This window comes from Lolium perenne, chromosome 4 (genome assembly GCF_019359855.2).
Source record: "Lolium perenne isolate Kyuss_39 chromosome 4, Kyuss_2.0, whole genome shotgun sequence".
Classification (NCBI taxonomy): Eukaryota; Viridiplantae; Streptophyta; class Magnoliopsida; order Poales; family Poaceae; genus Lolium; species Lolium perenne.
The window spans coordinates 238,534,110-238,557,432 of NC_067247.2; the positions used below are offsets into that span (position 1 = coordinate 238,534,110).

General features: G+C 50.2%; 1 protein-coding gene across 1 annotated transcript; it reads right to left on the minus strand.

Moving 5' to 3' along the window:
* Positions 1–7,727: 7,727 nt before the first annotated feature.
* Positions 7,728–8,619, minus strand: LOC127332513 (RAF-like serine/threonine-protein kinase PRAF). Its single transcript, XM_051358815.2, has 2 exons — positions 8,299–8,619; positions 7,728–8,216 (listed from the first exon to the last, which is right to left on the minus strand). The coding sequence occupies exons 1-2, from the start codon at positions 8,537–8,539 to the stop codon at positions 7,837–7,839; spliced, it is 621 nt and encodes a 206-aa protein (XP_051214775.1). The 5' UTR covers positions 8,540–8,619; the 3' UTR covers positions 7,728–7,836.
* Between the last annotated feature and the right edge of the window lie 14,704 nt (positions 8,620–23,323).

Consider the following 23,323-nt stretch of genomic DNA (forward strand, 5'->3'; position numbering starts at 1 on the left):
AACCGGGACCAAAGGGGGGCCTTTGGTCCCGGTTTGCAATACAAACCGGGCCTAAAGGGGGGGGTATAAGTGCAACCGCTTCGTCTCCGCGGAGATCAATCCCGCGGAGACGAAGCCGCAGACGCACAGACGCGCGCCGCCGCTGTGCTGCTGCTCCGCCGCGCGCCCACGCCGCCGCGACCCAACTCCCGCGCCCTCTCCGTAGCCGCCGCCGTTCGCCGCCACCGACGCCATCCTCCGCCGCCGCCGACGCCACCTCCCCTCCTGCCGCCGCGCACGCGCCTTCGTCCGCGTCGCCCGCCGACGCCCGCCGCCCGGTGCCGCTGTCGGCGCCCTCCGCCGCCGCCGCCACCGCGCGCCTTCCTCCTCGACCACCGCCGCACGACGCCGCCGGCCGCGTCGGCTGCCGTCCTCGATCCTCGACCGCGGCCTCCTCTCCGCGGCAAGGTGAGCCGCCCCGGCCCCTTTTTCATATTTTTTCTTATTTATATTTGTTAATTAGTGTATATATTTTAATTAGTATATTGTTAGTATATTATTAATTGTTAGTATAGTTAATTATAAAATTTGTTAGTATAGTTGTTAATTAGTATAGTTGTTAGTATATATTGTTAGTATATAGTTGTTAGTATAGTTAATTCGAAAAAATGTTATATAGAAAATAGTGAAATTTATGCGGTAGTGCCGGCGCTCTTGCCGGCGGCCCCCTAATGGAGGATGTGTTGTGTCGGCGCCCCCTTACGCGGTAGTGCCGGTGCTCTTGCCGGCGCCCCGGCCCCTAAATAGAGGATGTTGTGCCGGCGCCCCCTTACGCGGTAGTGCCGGTGCTCTTGCCAGCGCCCCCCAAATAGAGGATGTTATGTAGTGCCGGCTCCCCCCAAACGGTAGTGCCCCCCAAACGGTAGCGCCCCCCAAAGTGAAAAATAGTTAGAAATTAGTGGTGCAAAATAGTTAGTTAGTGTTAGTGAACAATAGTTAGAAATTTAGTGAACAATTAGTTATATATGAGTATGTAGTGCCGGCGCCCCTCAAACGGTAGTGCCGGCGCTGACTAAATAGAGTAGTGCCGGCGCCGACTAAATAGTGCCGACGCCGACTAACATAAAAGTAGTAAAGTTATTTTTTAATTTATGTTAACATTGGTACATATATATATATGATTTGTTTTCATAGCTACGATGCCGCGACAGCCGCCGCGCCGTGGTCTGACTCTCACCGAGGAGATGGAGCAGATGGGGGAGGTCCGGGACAGGGCTCCGCCGGGGTGGCACTGGGAGGTCTTAGCTTCCGGGTCGCGCACCTTGGTGCGGAATCCGGGTCCCATCGTCGACCCGGATATTCTTTGGTGGAGGTCTTATGGGCCACGGTCGTTTTAGATGGAGCCGGCCCCGCCGGAGGAGGTAGCTCAGCGCATTGAAGCGGAGGACAAGCACGTTCGCCGTTACATGTATGCGTTAGACAACATGTATAGGACCGGATGGAGCGTTATGCGGGGATCTCATGTTAGCTATGCTCCCGTTGTTGTTCCGTGGCTTTGGGGGTACACCCAGCGCGGCTCAGGACCCGGTCGGCGCCCTCTAGGACCCGGTCGGCGCGGTTGAGTGGTTGTAGTAGTGATTGATGTATTAGGGTTAAATAAACATGAACCCGATCTATGTATGCATGTAACTGCACTATCTGCTTTCAGCACTATATTATCGATCCTTAGTTAAGAACTACATATGTAACTCCATTTTCAGTTTTCTGCATTATCCTTTATTTGATCATATGATGGTTCCTATATATAGCTTGCAGGTCGTTGTAGAAAGCATGGACAGATATGAAATTCAAGAAAATTTCATGGAGAACCTCATAGCCCACGGTACTCTGGATGATCGCGACGACGACGTTATTCCAGATGATGGCGGTGATGATGTCACCGCAACTTATTTGAATGACTCCAGTGAGGGAGCGGAGAATATTGAGGAAGAAGATCCTAAAGGCGCCGGATAGGAACGAGATCATCATAATGGCTCCCGAACTGTAGTTATCACCGAGGTATATAAATTAATTAAGCCGCTGTTGATCAACTAGATGCATTAACTAATTAAATTGTACTGACTATGAATTATTTCTTTTTTAGCCCTCCGGACCGAGCACTTCTTCTGTAAAGTCGAGGAAGCGAGGCCCAGCCAAAAAGATGGACGACGGTGTTAGGCACGACATCACCCACATCAAAAAGGATGGTAAACCGATTGCTCCAGAGAAAGGTGCAAAGGCATTTATAGCTCAATGCAGAGTGCTTGTTAGGGACCACGTCCCGATCACCGTTCGAGAATGGCACAAGCCGAAGGGACTAGTGCTGTCTGCAGAGGAAGAAGCTCAAGGTCTTTATATCGATGATGTAGCCAAAAACAGCATTCTGAACAAGCGCATGTCACATTTCAACATAGTACCCGAAGAGGGGGATGACGCTGAAAAGGCCAAGATGGAGCAGGCCCTCCGCGAGTTTGGCAAGAAGAAGATGGCCGAACTATTCAAGAACCACAAGAAAAGATTACGCGGCCTTATCAAGAAAAAGAAGACTCCAGACAGTGAGAAGGTAAAAAATCACTGGGACGAATTCGTGAAGTACAACACGGAGTCAGAAGAATTTAAGAAAAGGTCGGAAACAAATAAGGCAAATGCTGCGTTGAAGCTATATCACCAAATTCTGGGTCCAGGTGGATACAGGGCTAACCGTCCTAAGTGGCAGGCAGCTGAGGCGGAACTGACCAGGAAAGGGATCAGATTAGGGACACACGGTTGGATCGAACGGTGCAAGGAGTGGTTCTACGGGATTGGGGGAACGTTGCATCCAGAAACAGGGAAGTGCATCTATAAGAAAGCTCATCTGAAGGTTCCCATTGATGCCCTGGAAAAAGCACATAGGGACGTGGAGGAGGGGAGGTTCCAGCCCGAAAGAGAGAACGATGAGCTGACACGCGCCCTTGGGAACAAAGAACACGCCGGACGAACACGAGGCACAGAAGGCTCCGTTCCGTGGAAGTATGGCTTTCCTGCGGAAAGGAAGAGATTTCCTGATAAAAGCCATGAGAGGAGAAAGGCAAGGGAAACAGACCGCCTAGCTAACTTAGAGGAGGGTATGAGCACCATGAAAGCCCAATTAACCATGGTAACCCAAGTACTTACATCTCAGATGGCTCAGGGGCAGGCTGTAGATCCTGCATTGCTCAATGCCCTCGTCCCGCTGCAATCTCAACCACACCGGAAAAGCAGCGTGGCTTCCTCTCAGCAGGTGGATAATGATGATGATGACCAGGTGGTCGAGCCTCCTCGCTACCCCCCCGTGGATGATCTCACTGAGAGCCGTCCTTGTGAGCTGCATGTTAAAGTTTTCAACCTATCCTTCAAGGCGGCGGTCGGCATCCTCTTACCTACAAGGTCTTACCATTGCCGTCCGGTCCAAGACGACTTTGCTGTTGTGATGGTGGATGAAGTGTTGCGAGATTATGAGGGGTTGGTGCTTGAGCACCCTGCAGGTGAAGATGGGGAAATCAAAGAACTGGGAGAAGCCCGTAGAACCACCGGGAAATGGCGAAATGAGAACATTGTGTTTCCAGGTGAGAAGCCAACAAGCAGGCCACCTCGTCCGCCTCCTCCGCCACCTGTGCAGTCTCCTCTGCGTGATGATTCTCCTCTGCGCGATGATGATTCCCCTATGCATGACCACCAGTCTCCTCCGCGTGAAAATACTCCGCCGCCTCCTCCTCCTCGTCAGGAGACTCCGCCGCCTCCACCTAAGCAAAAGAGGAAGCGGTCCGCGGCACCTCCTACAGCTCCGAAGAGATCATCAACTCCGATGAGGGCACAGACTCCAGAGTTGTTACCACATGAGCAGACTGAAGAGCAAAAGGCATTTCTTGCACCGAAGAAGATGTTTATTCCACCGCAGACAGTGAAGCACTTTGCCGAGACGAGAATGAAGAGACCTGAGCTGAGAGCTGATTATGACCGCTCTCTTGGACAGTCCTCTAGAGCGAGCAAAGAAGCAAAAAAAAGTCGCCCAGCTTGGACAGCAGGACATTCAGACGGCATCGATGATCGAACGGGCGGCTAGAGCTCAGGGAGCATCAGTTGAGTACGAAGATTACTATCCAACAACTCAAGTGGTAAACAAGTATAGATACGGATCTGATCTCGTCAAACCTGGCGAGCTCGCGTGTCTAGGGACTCAGATGCGAAGGTTGCATGAATGGTACCTGAAAGCCTGTCGAAGAGGTGATGCCTACCTCACGGTGTATATTAGAGATGAGCATTACTTCCGGGGGAAAGACGAGATAAACCTTGAGTTAGAAGAACTGTTTCAGTTATTCAATCAAGACGCCCTCGACAAAGCTGTCATCAGTTGCTACTGCCTGTAAGTGATTTATTTATGTAATTAAGTCTGTAGCTCATTCATTTGCACTAACAATTATCCTCATTATATTCTTTGTGTACGCTATACATTTAATTATGCAGAATGAAGAAGCTGGAATACAAAAGAGGCAAGCTCCTACCGCTGGGGTTCATAGACCCAAACACAGTTCATGAAGTTACGGTTCGAGACTTCGCCAACATCGTAATGTTTTTAGAGAAGCAAACAGACAAAGAGGATATATTCTTTCCCTACAACTTCAAGTGAGTGTTATATATAACATACATTATGCTTGTGCACCTTCCACTTTATTCTCGTAATCATTGAGCTATGCTTGTGCAGATTCCACTTTATTCTCCTAATCATTGATCTTCGCCTTGGAGTCGTAAAAGTCATGGACTCGAAACGTAAAGAATATGCGGAATGGGCGGACATGGCTGCCATCCTCCAGAGGTAGTTTCAATCAATTTCGTATTGGCATCTTCATCTGTTCTAATTCGAAGATATATTCAACTAATCAATTACTCATTTACTCATTATTTTTTGCCGGGCAGGCTTGGAAACGGTTCATCAATATTGTTCCGGGTAAATGGAAACCGGAGCTTACATTTGAAGTTTACCCTGTAAGTAGTACTATATATATAGCTATGTCCGTGAAACTCTATATATGATATTTACTTTCAATACGATGCTTGATTATTAGTTTGATCGAACTATTTTTTCGTAAAGTGTATGAGGCAGGAACCCGGGAATAACTTATGTGGATACTACGTCTGCACCTTCATTCGTGACATGGCCTGTCCCAAGGGTGGGGATGCCCGTATACACCAGACTCGTGTACGATAACAAATTTTCACAATTAATCTTAATTAGTACCATCTATTGTATTCAGTTCCATTCATATATTGATCTCCTTTTTTAAATATAGATGATATACCTGCGGGGCACTCTCATAACAGAGGATCAAATAAAAGCAATTCAAGAGGAAATCGCGGGATTCTTTATTACCGAGGCCCTTACCCCAGGTGGAGAGCACTATCGGCAGATCGTGACGATGGAGGATCTTCGTAGAGGCGTAGATATTTAGTAAAGAGATCCGACTAGCTTTTATATTGTAAATATGCATGCATTCGTGTACTGTTGACGATGTCTATATATATTCACGACGATTTTTTGTGGTTTCTTGAATGATATATATGCATTGCTGAAACTCTGCCGCGGCAGAGAAACGCCCTGTTTCTCTGCCGCGGCAGAGAAACGCTGGTACAACCTAAACCTGTGCCGCGGCAGAGAAATAGCAATTCTCTGCCGCGGCAGAGAAACCTAGGCCCGGTTCGTACCACGAACCGGGACCAAAGGCCATCCACCGTGAGCTCCCTAGCCGCACCACGTGTCGAGGCCTTTAGGCCCGGTTCAACTTTGAACCGGGACTAAAGGGTACCCCCTTTAGTCCCGCCTAATTGGTCCCGGTTTGGGAACCGGGACTGAAGGCCCAAATGGACCGGGCCTATAGCCCCGTTTTCCACTAGTGCTATTTTCGTTGCGAAGAAAGAACACTCGGCGTGTTCAATCGTCCTCCTCATCATCGTCGCTGTGGTAGTGCCGGTGGCAGCGCGTGTCGTCGAACACCTTGACGCTCATATCCGTGTCGCCTAGGTAGGAGAATGTGAGCACACAGCCGGCTTCGAGGTCGTGGTAGCGCGCGAACTTCTCCTAGCCGGTGTGGAGGTACATCTTACTGCACCCGTCGAAGAGCACGTCCACCGGCCACTGGCAGCAGTCACAGCCAGCCTCCCGCAGATGCAGCGTGGCCGGCTCGTTGTCGGCGACGAACTCGGCGAACTTTTCTGGCAGCCTCTAGATGCCGAGTGGGTCGCCCTTGAGGATGACGACGACCTCGAACAACACTTGGTGCTCTTCCTGCAGGTCTGATGATGAAGACGACAACGTCACAGGCGACGATGACCGTGCAGCTCTGCCGCGGCCACAACCACGACCACGACCTCGGCCTCGGCCTCTGTCTCTACCAGCCATGGCGTCGACTCTTGAGATGGTGGCGTCTAGGCTTGGGGAGAGATGCGCTAGGGTTTGTGTGTGAGGGACGATGCGAGAGCGCCCCTTTTTATAGGCCGGAGGGAGGCGGGGGAGCGGTGGCGCTCATTAACGCCGGCACGGAGAGCTAGGCGCGACAAGACGCTTCGCAGCGCCTCTGCGGAAACTGCACCGTCGCTGCGCGCCAATAATTTTCGTCGCGAGGTAGGCGACGGTTAGGTTAAACTTGAATGTGCCGCTGACACGTCGGGCCCGCGTCTCCTCGCCTCACATTTCGTTGTGTCCGGCGTGCCCGGAGCGTCCTCCGTGGACCAGGGAGGAGGTCAGGGCTCCGGACACGTATTGGGCCGCGCCGGACGGAATGAGGCTTTGGGACGCGCGGCTAGAAACAAAATTTTGTCTGGCGCCCCCCAAATCCCTTTGGGGGACGCGGCTGGAGAGATGCTCTTAGTTTACATAAAACGGCCCTCCCATTTCATCTAACACCATGCAGGCGGCGCAAGCCACGATCAACAAAGCGACCTGCGGGAAAGCACACCGCGGCCGACGAAACACCGAGCCAATACGAGGCCTGGAATCTCATCTCTTCTAGCCACGGTAAAGGCGGCGCGAGAGGACTTCCGGGGCATCGCGTATGAAAAGGGCGGCTACCTCGGTTGCTACTGCTCCGACGGCGACAAAAAGCGCCTCTCCAACCGCCGGCAAAATGTACCAAACCTAGTCGGTGTCACCGCATTGGCGGCTGGCGTCAGATACGATGGCATTTCGACACTCGATAGGCTGCAGCGGGGCAAAGGGGTGGGACTATTTGCGGAAGACGGTGGGTGAATTCGATATGTGACTTTGACTGGCGGGCCAGGGGACGGATAGGAGAGAACGAGGGCCTCGTTCGCGTGGCATCCGTGGCCCCGCAAAACAGGCTAGATTTGTGCCGGCTTTATGTCACGGCAGACTCTGCGGCGGATAAAAAGTTTTTGCGTCCTCACATTGAATAATAGCTTTCTCGAAAAACTATATTGTGGAACGCAAGCAGTAGACGAGAAGGGAGGTCCTAGACCAGCAAATAGTAGCTTGTACGCCAACCACATGACGCGGAACCACACGGAACACTCGAGGTTCCAGATGGAACAAAACTAGCCGGACAAGGCATGAAGTCGAAAGAGATGAGACAGGCTGGCTGTGCAATCCAAACGAACCTTATCACCCGTCGCCTTTATTCTAGTTTCATCCCCATGGACTTATATATGCTCGCAAAAAGGAAAAAAGAGGAAAGAACGCCTCATCCACATGGATTTTCTTATTTAAATAAGGCCATGAAACGCTAACAACAGTGACGACTACCTAGCTTAGTGGAGTACTCCAGCACACGGGGGCTGCTCACTAGGCCGTTATTGCAACTGAATGCCGGTGTGGACTGCGTGATGCTGGTGCGGCCGCCGGTGGTAGTGCTGCTGTCGTGGAAGACGAAGGGCAGGGGAAGGAGTGATCGTCTGGCGGTAGTGCTGCTGGCGGACGTGCGCCGACATGGGCCTGGACGACGGGGTGGATGTGGATGGCGAGAGCGGCGGCGTCGCCCTTGGGAAGAGGAACGCCCGGATCTTGAGCGGCTGGAGCCGGTCCCTGCTGGAAGCATCGTACTCCTCCAGCAGGTTGCTGAGGTCGTCCTTGCTGGTGACGGAGACGAGCGCGTCGAGGTCCTCCGTCGGCAGCTGGCACCGTAGGCTCATCGCCTCCCATCCGCACATGTCCCTCAGCTTCCGCTGCAGCTCTGGTTTTGCAATCGATCGACGACAGTCAAACAACTGTCTGGAGTCTGGACACGATCAAGCGGTGTTGTTTGGTGTACGAACCGTAAAACTGGAGGGAGCGATCGAGGGAGAGGACGCGGTTGTTGCCGCCCACGTAGCGGAGCGCTCCGTCGGAGTGGCGCGGAAGGATCCTGCCGCCGTAGCTGCACAGGAACTTCACGACGCTGTTCCCCTTGCCTGACGCGCTGGAATCCGGCTTCATCACGAAAACCACATCGTCGTCGTCGCCCAAGGAGCCGAGAGACGACGTGCGAGCGGAGGAGGACGACCACGAGCCCGCCATGCCGGCCTGCCTTCTTTCTTCCACACGTACGGCCGTGAGTGAAGATCTGTATTTGAGAAAGCAAAACGATGTGGCGTGTGGACGTCGTTTCAGAGCTATACCGCCCTGGCTTTGGCTGCCACCTAGGAGGGCCTACTGCCACGGTGCCACCCGCGATCGAGATATGCTATTATGCTTCACCCAATAGCCTCGGCCACACCTGCTTGCAGAAATTCCGTTGATACTATGCATGAGACAATAAAAAATCGGAGTTTCCTTGCATATTTTTAAAGATTTTTGGTTCTACCCATGTTCCTTTTTTATCGATAAAAAGAATATATATTAATATTGCGAAGATAGGAATTGTACTTAGCCTTAAATGCACCTGCATACCTCTTTCTCTTTTTCGGTGCAAACTCCTTCCACCTTGAAATAAAAGTGCAAAAGATGGCAACGAATCCCACTAAAGAGCACACATGCAACTTCTAACACTTACAACCACCGCTCCCTGTCAGTCGGCTCCAGTGAGAGAACTCGCCGGCATTGACCAGACTGGTAGCACCGCTGCTGGCCTCTCCTAGCATCGCCACCGGCCTTTTGTAGCATCGCCGCTGGCCTTTGGTAGCTCCACCGTCTGCATCATTGCAGCATCGCCACCGCCAATTGTTTTCTGAAGCTGAACTGCATACTATATAGATTTAATAAAACGTATTTACAAAGTGCTCTGCCAAGGTCTTAATGCGAGAATAAGATTTTTATATAGCTTTATGAACAAGGAGGACCACCTTGTCCTTGAATTTCTTCCAACATCTACAGAGGCTAGGAGGATCTCCCTTGAAAATGAAGTAATTTCTTGTTGTGCATATGAACTAAGTAGCCAGCATAGTTGTCTTCATTGAAAATGGCTGCTTGATTCAAGCTCCAAGTCCTATGGTCGTCTGAATATCAAATGATATTCCAGTCTGGGCACAACTATCTCCAGCACATAACTTCAAATGGGCACTGAAAGAACATGTGATTTTTGGTCTCCAAAATTGTACCATTGCACATTATACAAGTGTAATCATCCATGATGGAATTCTTCCTTTGCATTAGAGCTTGTTGTGAATAATGAGCCAAAAACAAACCCTACGATTGTCCTAACAGCAGCCCTTCTTTTACAGCCTCTTACGGCCTAGGTGCGGGAAACCCATCTAAGTGTTTCGCGACACGCAAGACCCTACCTGTTGCGCCAACTGACGGGGTTTGTATTCCCGGTTGTAAATTTATATGTAGGTGGGGGTTTGCGAACACGATTCGACGGGGTAACACCTCAGGCACACAAGAGATATACATGCCCCGGCTATAGGTCACCGGTAAAAACCCTACGTCCTAGTGGTGTTTATGGGATCATATGTGTGAGGTGCTGGTGGTCCCGGCTTTTGGTTTGAAGTCGTCTGAGGCATATTCTTCCCTGTTGGGTAAGAACAAGCTATGAATTGGAATAAAATGGGATGAACCCATCGCCTCGTTATCTCCGAGGGCGAGAGTGAGGGCGATTCAGATTGCTTGCTCAAGGCCCCTTGCTATTTCTAGCGTTTGGATTTGACTTGCCTTGGTCGGATTTGCTTGTGTCTTACTTGGCTTGGTACTTCCCCCTGTGGTAGAAGGACATATTTATACTATGAGGGGGTAACCTCACTCGTGAAGGGAAGGAGGACACGTCCCTATGGTACCAAGACCATGTCCCTATCGTACCAAGACCCACGGGTCTAGGTGTGTGTCCGTGTGTGTCCCATACTTGGATGGCATGGTTGTACTTCCGGGTGTCATGGTAGGATCACGCCGATGTAGTGTTAGCGTCATGGGTATGGGAGGTTCCTTCCACGTAGCCCGACGACGAGCTAGAGATGCCGGACTTCTACTTCGATGGCTCCTCCGATGATTCCGAGTTCGACGAGTGGAATGAGGTGTTCGTAACAGACGCGGAAGCCGCAGTGGCGCAGTGGGGTGTCGTGGATCAGTTCTAGGGTGACCCGGAGCAGGAAGTGATCCTCGCGTCGTTCAACGCCCAGCTCTTCCGGAGGATCAACAAGCAAGCACTTGCGGTTATCAACACCGCCAACTACGAGCATGCCCTCGAGATCTCGCATGAGCGGGCGGTCACGGAGGACGGGAGGAGGCCTCCTCATGGAGGCCGAGCAGCAAAGGTTAATTGATCTCAACGCTCAGCGCCAGGCCAAGGCCGTCTCACGAGGAAGCGAGGCTCACCCATAATGAGGAGTCCCGCCAGTGGAGGGCGGTGAATCTGCACCGACGGCAAATGCGCGAAGCAAGGGCAGAGCAACGTGCGCGAATTTCGGCTTTAAAGTGAAAGAACGACGGCAAGGTAGGCCCATCGCGCGCCCCGACCGACGGCCAGTAGAGTAGGGTTATTTGAAATTTTACTGCATTTTAGCTCAAATTCTGTCTAACTGTGAAGACTTTCATTAAATTTCGTTTGAAATCATTTAAATTCCCTTGGTGTTCTTATTTTATAGAACTAGCTGGGTTGCCCGCGCATTTGCGCGGCTAGAATTGTTATGTTAGATATAAGGTGATAACATAATTATTTTTAACTATAGAATATAACATGTAGGGAAATTATATAAGGTGAAAACATAATTTCCTTTTTTCTTGTCAATTATTTTTCTAACATGAAAAATAATTTAATTTAATTTTAACTTTAGTATATCCCCATTGAGCTTGTATGTTATTGTTAAACTCAAGACACAATATCCTAAATAACTCTGGAATGAATTTGTAAGATTATTTTGACACCCTTTATGGGTTAGTACGCACATTTTAATCTATATGTTTTTTCATTGATAATGTTATTGAAAAAAATATCAACACAAAACAAATGAAGATTTATATACCTCAGACCTTAAATCTTGAGTATCCTTGCTCCGCACCCTTCATAGTTGTGAGTATTAACAAAAAAAAAATGCAATGTCATGAGTCTAACTGCTTTGAAGAATGTCTTACTATCCTGCAAACAAAGACTTCCTATCTAATCTTGACTTTACATCTCATGGTCATTGCCCCGCATGTCATGAAAGACCATAGACCATGGTCAGAATAATATCCAATTAAACACGGCTACATCGGCTTCTAGCCTTTATGTGTTCCGCTAATGTTGGCAAAATCATCCATAATTCAACTCTTCTTTAGAATTCTCATACATAGAAAAGTAATGAAATAACTATGTTTAGATTTTACTTCATGCTTCAGTTGCTAATTCGATTTTGTAAGTACTAATCGTCACTTAAAATTTCTTAAATCTATGATATTTTTAGAATTCATATAAACATGATTCTGCCGGTAAATTTTTCTTTTCCTATTGTCGTACATGTTCATGAAATTTTCATCGTCTTTTTTGTAGATCATGCATCTGGACATGACGTCCTATGGGTTGATCCTGGTGATATGAGAATGTATACTTGCTCTAGAGCTCCATCTTTCATTGTAGTTTGTATTTTACATGAAGAATTTCCAATTAAATATGTTCATTTCATGCTTACGACTTTTCCATTTTATCTCACTCCTTCCGCATGTCCACCTATTCAGGTGTGTCTTGGTCACATGAAGATATTACGGAAGGTAATCCGATCAACTCAGTACATGCAGATCGTTCTATGCATTCTCAGGGGATGCTGCTTACTTGCTCCGCGTAGCTGCTCCCATCAGTGCTCCCCCACCGTAATTAGACGATGGAACAGCTTGTTTGTACTGCCTTGATCCGTGTGTGGGTTTTAGTACCGAAAGAAAAATCATAAGTACGGGTTCCTCCATAGTACCGTACATGCCAAATACTGAAACTGATTGGTGAAAATATTCTCTGGTTCGTTCGCCGCGGCCATGGTCGTTTGTGGTCGCCTGGTCGGCGTCGGCCATATGCTTCCAGTCAATTCTGCGCCAGACCTTGGTGGCTAACTCCACGCAGTACAGTTAAGCCGTTGGCGTGCCATCTGCTGGCACCGCTGCGGTCAGCGCGCGTTGCGGACGATGTCATCCTTCCCTACGCCGCGCAGACGGCGCAGTGCAGCTCCACTGTTGGCGTGCCGTTTGGCATTACTGCCTTCATCGCCACCGACAACAACGCCTTTCCTCACACTCCGCACAGAGAAGCTGGGCCCTGGCCGACTGGCCGTTGGTGCTCGGTGGCCAGCACCGATGCCGTTTCCGATGACGAAGTCCTTCCCGACTCAGCGGAATGATTACGTTCTTTCCAACTACACGATGTTGTCATAGTCGCCGGAGAATACGTCTTTTCCGAATCCGGTTACAGCAGCTAGGTCAACGGCGCTGTTTTCTATCGTCGCCGTACTTGCGGAATCCTTTTGTGTAGCCAGGCCATTGCCTCGACGTGTGCTGCCTGCTGGGGCTGCTGCCATCGTCGTTGCCGAAGTTGTGATCACCACGTTTTCCCGTCTATCCGTAAGGCCTACTCCAGGTCCCTTGTTGGCTAGTTGTTGCTGTTCATCCACTCGTTTGCTGTGTCGCCTGAAAGGGAACGGGAGAAATTGAATCGGAATACTGCACCAAACTTTTTGGATCGGAAGCTGCGCCAAAAATATTTAATCGGCGGTTCACCAAATATTGTTGGGCGCCTTACCTTTGTTTGCTTCTTCTTGTCGCCATCCATCCATAGTTCCAGACCTGCCTCGTGGCCTTCAACAGGTGTAGCACGCCAGACTGATATCGGAAATTCGACTCATGCAAGAGCTTATGTAGACTGAGGCCACCTTGTGTGTTGGTCATCTTCCTTGACGCGAGAATACCCTCGTCCCCTGTGCACGCCAGATTGAACTCGTTAATTCTCAATACAGACTCGTCGAAGAGCTGGATGCATAACCTTATGGGGTTTGTCAGCTTCCTTAATACGCCAGAACGACGTTGCCTGCTCGGACTACCTTGGCCTGAGAGAGATTGATCTTGTCGCGTCGAATCTCGCCGTGTTGCCATTGCTGTTGCACGCGCCCTGCAAATTGAAATAGTTGGCATGTTGATTGGAGTACATCGTACGCAACCTGGAAGTTAAAATCGCTGGCGTGTTTCGTATGAGCGTAATAGCACCGCATGGCTTTTTATATGGGGCAAACAGAACGTGCTATTTTGTTAGAGATAACATTTTTGTTAGGATAACGCTGGATATATTTAATACCGAGATAGATTTTTTGTTAAGATTCGTAGCTCCTGTTTGTTACGTGCGGAGATAGACAGTTTATATCTTTGTTTTCAAATTGGCACCGGACGGACGTGAAAGTTAATCTTGGCCGCTGTTTTGGTTTGATTAGTTTTAGCTAATCTACGCCGTTGATTGTTTGTTGTTTTAATTATATAATAGATTTTAAATATGCGTTGGAGGGGGGCGGCCGGAAAAACTTCGCTCCCATACAAATTGTTTCACCGGCTTCCTCATACGGCCGGCAAAACGGGTTTGCTCGGAGACCATATAGGGGACCGGCTAGAGATTGGCCTGCGGAGATCGAACTGCAGTGACGACACATCAAAAAGAAACAATGCACGATGCCTCGCCCCACTTCCACTGTAGTTACTGGCGCGCGTGATTTTTTTGAAAGAAAAACTAACTGCAAAATTTATGAATCGAACAACTACGCATGTACTCCTACTACAGATCTTTATCATTATACAGTCACATTGCAGTTATTACAAGTATGTACAATGATCTTTGCAAGTCTGCATTCACCCGCTCCTGCCGATCACAGTGGAGCACTTCAATTTTTGAACATGCATGGACTCAGCGATGCATGTATCGATGGAGCTTCAATTTTTAAACATGCATCTCGCTAGCACGCCTGAGAGCTGCCCCCATTTCACATCCGCTAAGAGCATCCCCACTCGTTAGGGCTTTTCACGTCCAAATTCGGTGAAATTTTCGTCCGGATTGGACGAAAATTTAGCCTGGGGGGCAGTATATTTCCAGTCGTGTGCTCCCCAAGCGACGTTTCTCGGGGAAAAAGAGGATGACCCGGGGAGTCCGGACGAAAGAGGAGACACGTGGGCGTGCGTGGTTGGTTTTGCTCCATCCGGAGTCCCCGGGAGACCCCCGGGAAACCGAGGATGGCATGGGGAGTCCGGACGAAAATAGGCTCAAATCCGGACCAAAACGAGGAACCGGGGGCCTGACTGGGCCATTTTTCGCCGTCCGGATGAAAAAAGTGGTCGTGGGGGGCTTCTGGGGGAGACGAGTGGAGATGCTCTAATGGTTTTGGGAGGCTATTTAATCTTTCGGAGGCTAAACATTGATGTCACGCTATTTTGTTGCATGTGTATGTGAGAAGAGATAAAAGATTCTTGCATGTGAGCCTTCATGTAGGCTAGTCATGTGGGAAAGAGAATAAAATATCATTAGCATGCAACCCGTATGCGCACCGGCGCTCCCAGCAGCCTCCCTAAGGATTGGGTTTTAATTGGGACCGTCGGCTAAAATTTGTCAATTGGGGAGGACGAGTGGACGCCTTTTTTAACGCTGGCGTCCCCCATTTTAGCTTTTCTAGACTTTGAGGAGGACGAGTGGAGATGCTCTGAGTTGTTCTGCAGCCACGAGCATGGTAGCAAATGCTCGCGACTACCCAAGTGGTTATAGCGCTGGCAGCTCGCGCTCCGGTAAGAAAAAGCTGCACCCTATGACATGTGCTCACCAATGGGGAAAAATTTCATATGTCCATGTGAAAATATTTAGACTTCTCCATAGTGTCACTTAGGTTTTTGCATACTTTCCATAATCGTGTGACTTAGGTTTCTTGAAAAAAGTTTCTGCATATTCACGCACATTACAAAGTTTACAATCTATGCTCGACGTCCGGAGCTTGGGGTCAAGATGCGGACACCGAGGAGTTCTACAGCGTCCAGAGTTCGAAGGCGAGCGATGCTAGGCCTGGTGATGGCGGATGAGAGATACGGCGACGACGGCGAGGTGATTGGCGGCGCCAAAAACCCTAGGAGTTAGGAGGAGTTGTGCTAGAGGGAGTTGATGCGAAAGAAGATAGCGCTCTGGTCGGGCTTCGGTTTGCTTCCGAGGGGGGGGGGGGGGGGTGGTGGTCCACACGTAAGGGCCACACCAAAATATTGTGCATCCCGTCTTAGAGATGTAAGGAATGTTTAATAGTCCCTCCATGCTAGTATATTATACGCTTTTACTTGATTTACGAAAAAACTTTGACCACTGCTTTGGTAAATATGAGATACTACTATGCCACAAAACTTATATCATTGGACTTTTTTTTGGGATATGAATCCAATAGCATAGCATTTGTGCCAAAGTTAATGGTCAGCTTTTTTCTTAATAAAGTATGTAAAAGCCTAGTAAATCGGTATGAAGAAAGTAGAAAAGGTTTGTGTGTTGGAATCTTTTATTTTTCCAAAAAGTGCACTTTTTTTCTTTTTGTGTGAAAATGGTAGAAATACAAAAGGCACCAACACAAACATGTAAAAGGGAAAGTATTCAGGATTTTCTACAATGCTGCTATCCATTCTCTGGCATGTGCATATGGGGATCTAGATCTAATACCAATCGGTATCACAATCCCGAGTCCATTTTACCAATGTTTCCAGCCCACACGAGTTATGGGCCCGTCACACGAGCACCTCGGCCCATGAACCAGCGATTACCAACTCATTCTTCTTGAACCCTTTGCCCCCCTCCACCCCAAAATAAGAATAATTGATAGGAGGAACACCCTTCACCTTACAAGGCATTCTTTGTCTTCACTAAAATCAACAATACTCCCCCCCCCCCACACAGACATAAGCCCACTTAACACAACCTTTATAGCCGACCAATCAAGACCGACCACCTGAGTATACCGAGATTTGCACCCTGACACCTAGATGTAATCGTAATCTAACTCCACTTAGCTGGTCCCACACACATGAGGAGTCCGCTACACTCGTGTCTCAGCTCACCAGCCAAACCCAACATAATACAATTATTCGGCCCTCTCCCTAAAAAGGACTAGCATGATAGGAGGGGACATCCTCACTATTATGAGTAAATTTTTGTCTCCTCTCACAACCCACACGGGAATAAGCCAACATGTACTCTTATGAATATATTAATTTCATGTCATATATACGGAAATATTGCTACAATCTTCTATAAAGTAGGTCAAACTTATTTATGGACTGGAGGGAGTACATAGATAGCCCGAGCCTTCGCATTTTAAGGCCATGAGACCCGAAGAAGTTTTCTTAGATACCAACTTCTCTTGCTAAAAAGAACTTTATCTAAAAAACTCAATAAATTGCAAAAAAACAAATACAATTATCTATACATACCTAGTATGTGTATTCCAGATTTCATCAATATGTGTACTCAGATGTGATACGAAAAGATGCAAAAAGCAAAATCAAGTTTTATGTTTTGTTTTCTGGAGCCATAATTTTATCATTTTGTGTAGCCAAAACTATAATATAGAAGTGAACACAAAATTAAATATATATAAAGAACATTTGTATGTCTCCAAAGAAAAAAAAGGAATTCAAAACTTCTAAATATCATTTCAAAAATTTGAAAATTTCCATATAGCCTGGAACAAAAAATAAACGCTCTGACGACATGGGTTTAGCCCACTGCGACCCAATCAACCAGAGTTCGATTCCTATCAGAGATAAATTACTGGAATTGTCACGCCAAATCCCGCTTCTACTATATCTATGATGTTCTAGTTTCTCCTAGACACTATTTCATTTTTTTTTAAACACTCTTGCGCTCCCGTTGGCATGGCCTCCAGCCCTCCACCGGCTGAACTGGCACACTTATGTTCTCATCACATGGCTGTCGACAGATCGAATGTTTAAGTTTATCATTTATGGTGACTGTAGATGTCATGTGTCGGCATCATTAATTTACAGTGACTGTAGACGTCATGTGTTCTCGAGACGGGAGGCCAGATGGCCTTGTGCTAGCGGTGACCATGCATGTGTTAGGGCATCTCAAGCGGCGGACGTAAACGGACGCTCAGCGATCGTTTTCGTCGCCGTGACCGAAAATGCGTCTGGCATCACTTCCAGCGGGGCGACACAAAGTGACCGGGCCGTCCGCGGAAACGCAAATCTGGTCCAAATATGCGTCTCGGATGCGACTCTGCGGACGTCCGGAAACGTCCGCTCGCGTCTGGCGGACGTTTCGTCGGCCCACCTGGCAGCGACCCTGCGTCGATGCGTCTTCTCAAACGCGCCAGCGACTGCGCCGCTGCGTCGCTTCGGCACTCTGCGCCACGTTAATGGCGACGATGCCTCGGCTGCCGAGCGGCCGCCCACCTCCGCTGATGAGGTCTAAGACCCCGTGTGTGGCCCGATCTCGCGGATTGACTTCGAAACCAAGGGGAGAGATGGGAGAACGCGAGGAACACGAAGAACACGACGAACACGAGGAACTCCGAGACTCCCGCACGCACACCAACCCGATACACCCGATGCTTACCTCCGTGGCTCGATGGACCACGCCAATAGAATCTCCGAGGAAGAGGCACGTGGCAGAATTCCCGGAGAGAGATTGGGGTTGGAGAGGAAGAGCTTGGTGAGGGAGAGAGAGTAACTTGTACTAGAATCTCACTCAACAAGATCAAAGTCAACAACCAAGGTGCCTTGATTACAGAGGGATGATACCCAAGGGAGACTAAGCTCAAAGGTAGGTTTGAGTTCAAAACAAGTCTAAAGAGCTAAGGAGGGGTCCAGGCTACTTATATAGGCACACATGGCCAGCAAGGGCGAACAGGTACGCGAATGGATAAGTTAAGGCAGTTTGGTGGGGCGTTCCCGTCAGATCCGGTTTGGGTCCGGTCTGACCGGGCCTGTGACCGGGCTGTCCGGTCATGGGTCCGGTCTGACTGGGCCTGTGACCGGGCTGTCCGGTCATGGGTCCGGTCGACCGGGCGCAAACCGGGAATCTGCGAAGAATCCGGTCCTGGGTCCGGTCGTCGTCCGGTACGAGGGAGCTGGGCGGTTTGCGCCCGGTTGACCGGGCCCGTGACCGGGGCGTCCGGTTGTGGGTCCGGTCTGACCGGGCCTGTGACCGGCCAGCCCCCGTCTCTTCCTTGGAGCGCTTCGAGCGACGTCGGCTTCGGCTTCACGATCATCTCCATGTCCAGATGCTTCTCTCCCTCCCTTGACCTTGGCGTCTCCTTCTCTCCGGGGTCTTGATGCGCCTTGTACCTAATGACACATAGCACGTCGGCATGAGGTAGCAATCCATCCAAAGGGGTACCAAGATCAAGGGTGGTGAGGAGCGAGTTCACCTCATCATGTAGAGCCTTGACTTGGGCTCGTGTCATCGGTCCACTTGGGGGACTTGTTGGTCTTGGTGTGGAGGTGACCGAAGGCCACCCCGCATCATCTCCCCCCCCCCTTGGGAAAGAGTCGTCCTCGACTCTTGTTCCTCCTCATCTTCATGATATGGCGACAAGTCCGCAACGTTGAATGTGTTGCTCACCAAGTACTTGGAGGTGGGGATGTCGATGACGTAAGCGTTGTTGTTGATGCGTTTGAGGACCTTGAAGGGACCATCTCCTCTTGGCTTGAGCTTCGAGTTGCGTTCATGGGGGAATCTTTCCTTCCGGAGGTGGATCCAAACGAGGTCGCCTTCTTGAAATATGTGTTCCTTCTTCTTGGCGTTGAGGCGGGTGGCTTGACGAAAGACATGTTCTTGAATGGTAGCTCTTGTTTCTTCATGTAGCTTCTTCACGGCGGCGGTGCGCTTGTCGAAATCCATGTTGATCCGCTCATGAAGGGGGAGCGGGAGTATGTCGAGTGCCGTGAGCGGCTCGAACCCGTAGACGACCATGAAGGGACTCCTTGATGTAGTCGAGTGCTTGGCGCGGTTGTAGGCGAACTCCGCGTGTGGAAGGCATTCCTCCCATGACTTCAAGTTCTTCTTCACGAGGATGCGTAGAAGGGTGGAGAGGCTTCGATTGACCACTTCCGTTTGGCCGTCCGTTTGCGGGTGCGAGGATGATGAGAATAAGAGCTTCACTCCAAACTTTGCCATGAGCGACTTCCAAAGATAACTCATGAACTTGACGTCTCGATCCGACACAATGCTTTGCGGTACTCCATGTAGGCGAACAATTTCCCTGAAAAACAATGAAGCAATGTGTGAAGCATCATCGCTCTTATGGCAAGGTATGAAATGAGCCATCTTAGAGAATCTATCCACTACAACAAAGATGGAATCATGACCATGCTTAGTGCGAGGTAAGCCTAGAACGAAATCCATGCTAATATCGGTCCATGGTGCATGTGGAATAGGCAATGGAGTGTAAAGACCATAGGGGTTGGAGGTAGACTTAGCTTGTAAGCATGTAGTGCACCGGCGGCAAAGGCGTTCCACGTCGCGGTACATTCTTGGCCAATAGTGGTGGGTTGAGAGCATGGCATATGTCTTCTCTCGACCAAAGTGTCCCATAAGACCACCTCCATGTGACTCTTGCAAAAGCAATTTTCGAAGCGAAGACTCGGGAATGCAAATCTTGTTAGCTTTAAACAAGTAGCCATCATGCAAATAGAAATCATCCACTCCTCGCTCAACGGAGCACTTCTCAAAAATTGGAGCAAAGAAAGAATCGGAAGGATAGAGTTCTTTGATCTCTTCAAGTCCCAAAACATGAAAATCCAAACGAGTTAGCAAAAGGGTGTTTTTGCGGGAAAGAGCATCCGCCACAACATTGTCCTTGCCCTTCTTGTATTTGATCACATATGGGAAGGACTCAATGAACTCGACCCATTTTGCATGTCGTTTGTTCAAGTTGTGTTGGCTTTTCAAATATTTCAAGGACTCATGGTCGGAATGAATGATAAACTCTTTTGGCCAAAGATAGTGTTGCCAAACTTCAAGAACACGAACCAAAGCGTAGAGTTCCTTGTCATATATAGGATAGTTGAGGCGTGCGCCATCTAACTTCTCACTATAGTATGCCACGGGTTTGCCCTCTTGCATAAGAACACCACCAATACCAAGCCCACTTGCATCACACTCAATCTCAAAAGTTTTTACAAAATTTGGAAGAACAAGAAGGGGAGCTTCGGTAAGGCGTTTCTTCAACTCATCAAAAGCATTTTGTTGGGCCTTGCCCCAAACAAACGGAACATTTTTCTTGGTAAGCTCATTCAAAGGGCAAGCAATGGTGCTAAAATCTTTCACAAAGCGGCGGTAAAACCCGGCAAGTCCATGGAAGCTTCGGACTTGACCAACATTTGTAGGAGTAGGCCAATTGTGGATGGCCTCCACCTTGGAAGAATCAACTTCAATCCCATTAGCGGAAACCACAAAGCCAAGGAAAACCAATTTGTTTTGAGCAAAGGTGCACTTGGGGAGGTTAGCATAAAGCTTTTCATGACGCAAGATGCACAAGACCTCTCTCACATGTTGCACATGGTCCTCGAGGTTTTTGCTATAAATGAGAATATCATCGAAGTAGACAACCACGCTCTTGCCAATGAGAGGACGCAAGATGTGATTCATGAGGCGCATGAAAGTAGATGGAGCATTGGAAAGACCGAAAGGCATAACGAGCCATTCATAGAGACCGAGTTTGGTCTTGAATGCCATTTTCCATTCATCACCAATAGCCATGCGGATTTGATGGTAACCACTACGCAAATCGACTTTAGAGAAAATCGTGGCACCACTAAGTTCATCAAGCATGTCATCTAAACGCGGAATGGGATGGCGGTAACGGACGGTAATGGCATTGATGGGGCAACAATCCATACACATCCGTTGCGTCTCATCCGGTTTAGGCACAAGAATCACGGGAACCGCACAAGGGCTAAGGCTTTCGCGGACGTACCCTTTGGCGAGGAGATCTTGTATTTGGCGTTGTATCTCCTTTGTTTCTTCGGGGTTGGTGCGGTGTCGTGGTATCGTCACGGCATATGCCATAGGGTGGTTAACGAAGGTGGTTCCTAAGAGATCTCACGGCGGTATCCGGATGCGGGTATGGGGACGAGCGACACGGCGACGTACCCAGGTTCGAGGCCCTCCAATGGAGGTAACACCTCTACTCCTGCTAGAGTGTATATGATGATCACACAATACAAGGTTGCTCCTTGAGCTGTATCCGGCTGCTCCTGGGAGGCTAAGGAGGACGAGAGTCTCTCTCTCAGGGTAGCGCTAGGGGTGGAAGTGAGGTGAGAATGATCGATCCCCTGCATGAGAGGGGGTAGTGCGGCTTATATAGGCACCGGCACTTTACATATAAGACCCTATAGTTTACTGGCCGGCTTGGCCGGCTCCGGCTTCCGCTCCTTCCCGAGGCAGTGACGTCAGGAGCCGTTGAGGCCTCATGGCCTGTCCCATCCGGCTGCCAAGGTCAGCGGTATGGAGAGGAGGTGTCCCTGTCGCCATCAGCCACTGTAGCCAGTACGGATCGACGTAGACCATGATGGCCTGTCCGGCGCGTGGCACTATTGCTCCACAGTGCCCCGCGCTTTACGGAGGGTGAAGTCAGCGTGGACTTTGGGAACCCGGATCACCAACCCGGTTCCTTCTAGTGCAAGACTCGCCAGCCTCGAGTCGGTCTGAGGTACAAACCCCCAGTCGGATATGGCTTGTAGAAGCTGGCCCAGCTACAGCATTGGCGGCCGTAGCCAGGCCGACTAGGACCTAGAGCCAGCGGGCTTCCGGACCAGCCGGCCACGGCGCCAGCCGGCTGCTCCTCAGCCGGCCTTTGCCGCGAGCCGGCCAGTGGCCAGCCGGCTGCCCCGCGTCCATTGCCCTACCCGGGGTCTTCCCCCCGACATTAGCCCCCGAAGCTGGCAAGGTCCTGCGTTTAGAAGGACCTAGGCAGGTTTTCCTGGCTTCTTGAACATACTTGACGACACTTGGAGGGGCCGACTAAGAATCTCCATTCAGCCGGCTGCGCCCTCATCCGGCTCGTTCCGGCCGGCTGCTCCTAGCCGGCCACTATTTACACTTATGCAGCTTTTGCTTTCTCGCAAGTTTTGGTGATGTCTCCGCCTTGCTGGATAAATTTTGGGCCGAGATGAACTTAATGTCCGGCTCCGGCTTGCGGCGCGCCGGAGTCTCCGCCGCCTCGGGTCCTGCACCCGACTTGACCGGTCTGACGTCTGGGCTCTGCCGTCGGTTCGTCTGGTCACATCAATGTCTCCTCCGGATCCGGTGCGGTCGTGGGCGACGTGGTGTGGCAGTTTCCGGTAATTGCAGCGGTCGTGGGGGGAGTTAATGCGCAGAAGATCCAGGCGACGTGGCCACGTCTGCCACTTGGAGGCCAACCGTCCGCCCCGGGCGGCTATAAATGCCGCGCGGGGGGGGATCGAGGCGGCACTCCCGCACTTCTTCTTCTTCCTCGTGCCCGCGCCCTGCTCCGCTGCACTTCGAGCTCTTCGTAGTTTTCTTCGCGCCCTCGCTCCTTGCGGTTCCGGCGAAGATTCTCACTGGCGAGCTCCGGCGAACGCGTCTCCGTCAAGCCGCCGCCGCCACTCTGTTGAGCCGGCGCCACGGGGCCCCGAGTTTCAACCGTGCGCCCTCCGCCGCCGTCGTCGCCGCCACCGTCGCGAGGTTCCTCCTCTCCGTTCCGTCTCTCGTGGTCCTCTTCTTCTTCTTCTTCGTCGATGGCCTCCGCCAGCGGATCGTGGAGGGGGTCGTACATGAGGGACGACGACATCGAGCGGCTAGTGCGCCTTCGCCGGATCCCGTCGACGGTGGTCACGAGGACGCCCGGCGCGGAGACGGAGCCTGAGCCGAGGCCCGGCGAGCGCGTCGTCTTCGGCGCGCACCTCGATCGCGGGTTGGGCCTGCCG

Bases quoted from the DNA above. Each gene is read 5' to 3' on its own strand.
- LOC127332513 (XM_051358815.2), bottom strand. From the start codon at position 8,539: ATGGCGGGCTCGTGGTCGTCCTCCTCCGCTCGCACGTCGTCTCTCGGC. The intron at 8,217-8,298 runs GTTCGTACACCA...TTGCAAAACCAG, and splicing joins TCGCTCCCTCCAGTTTTACG to AGCTGCAGCGGAAGCTGAGG.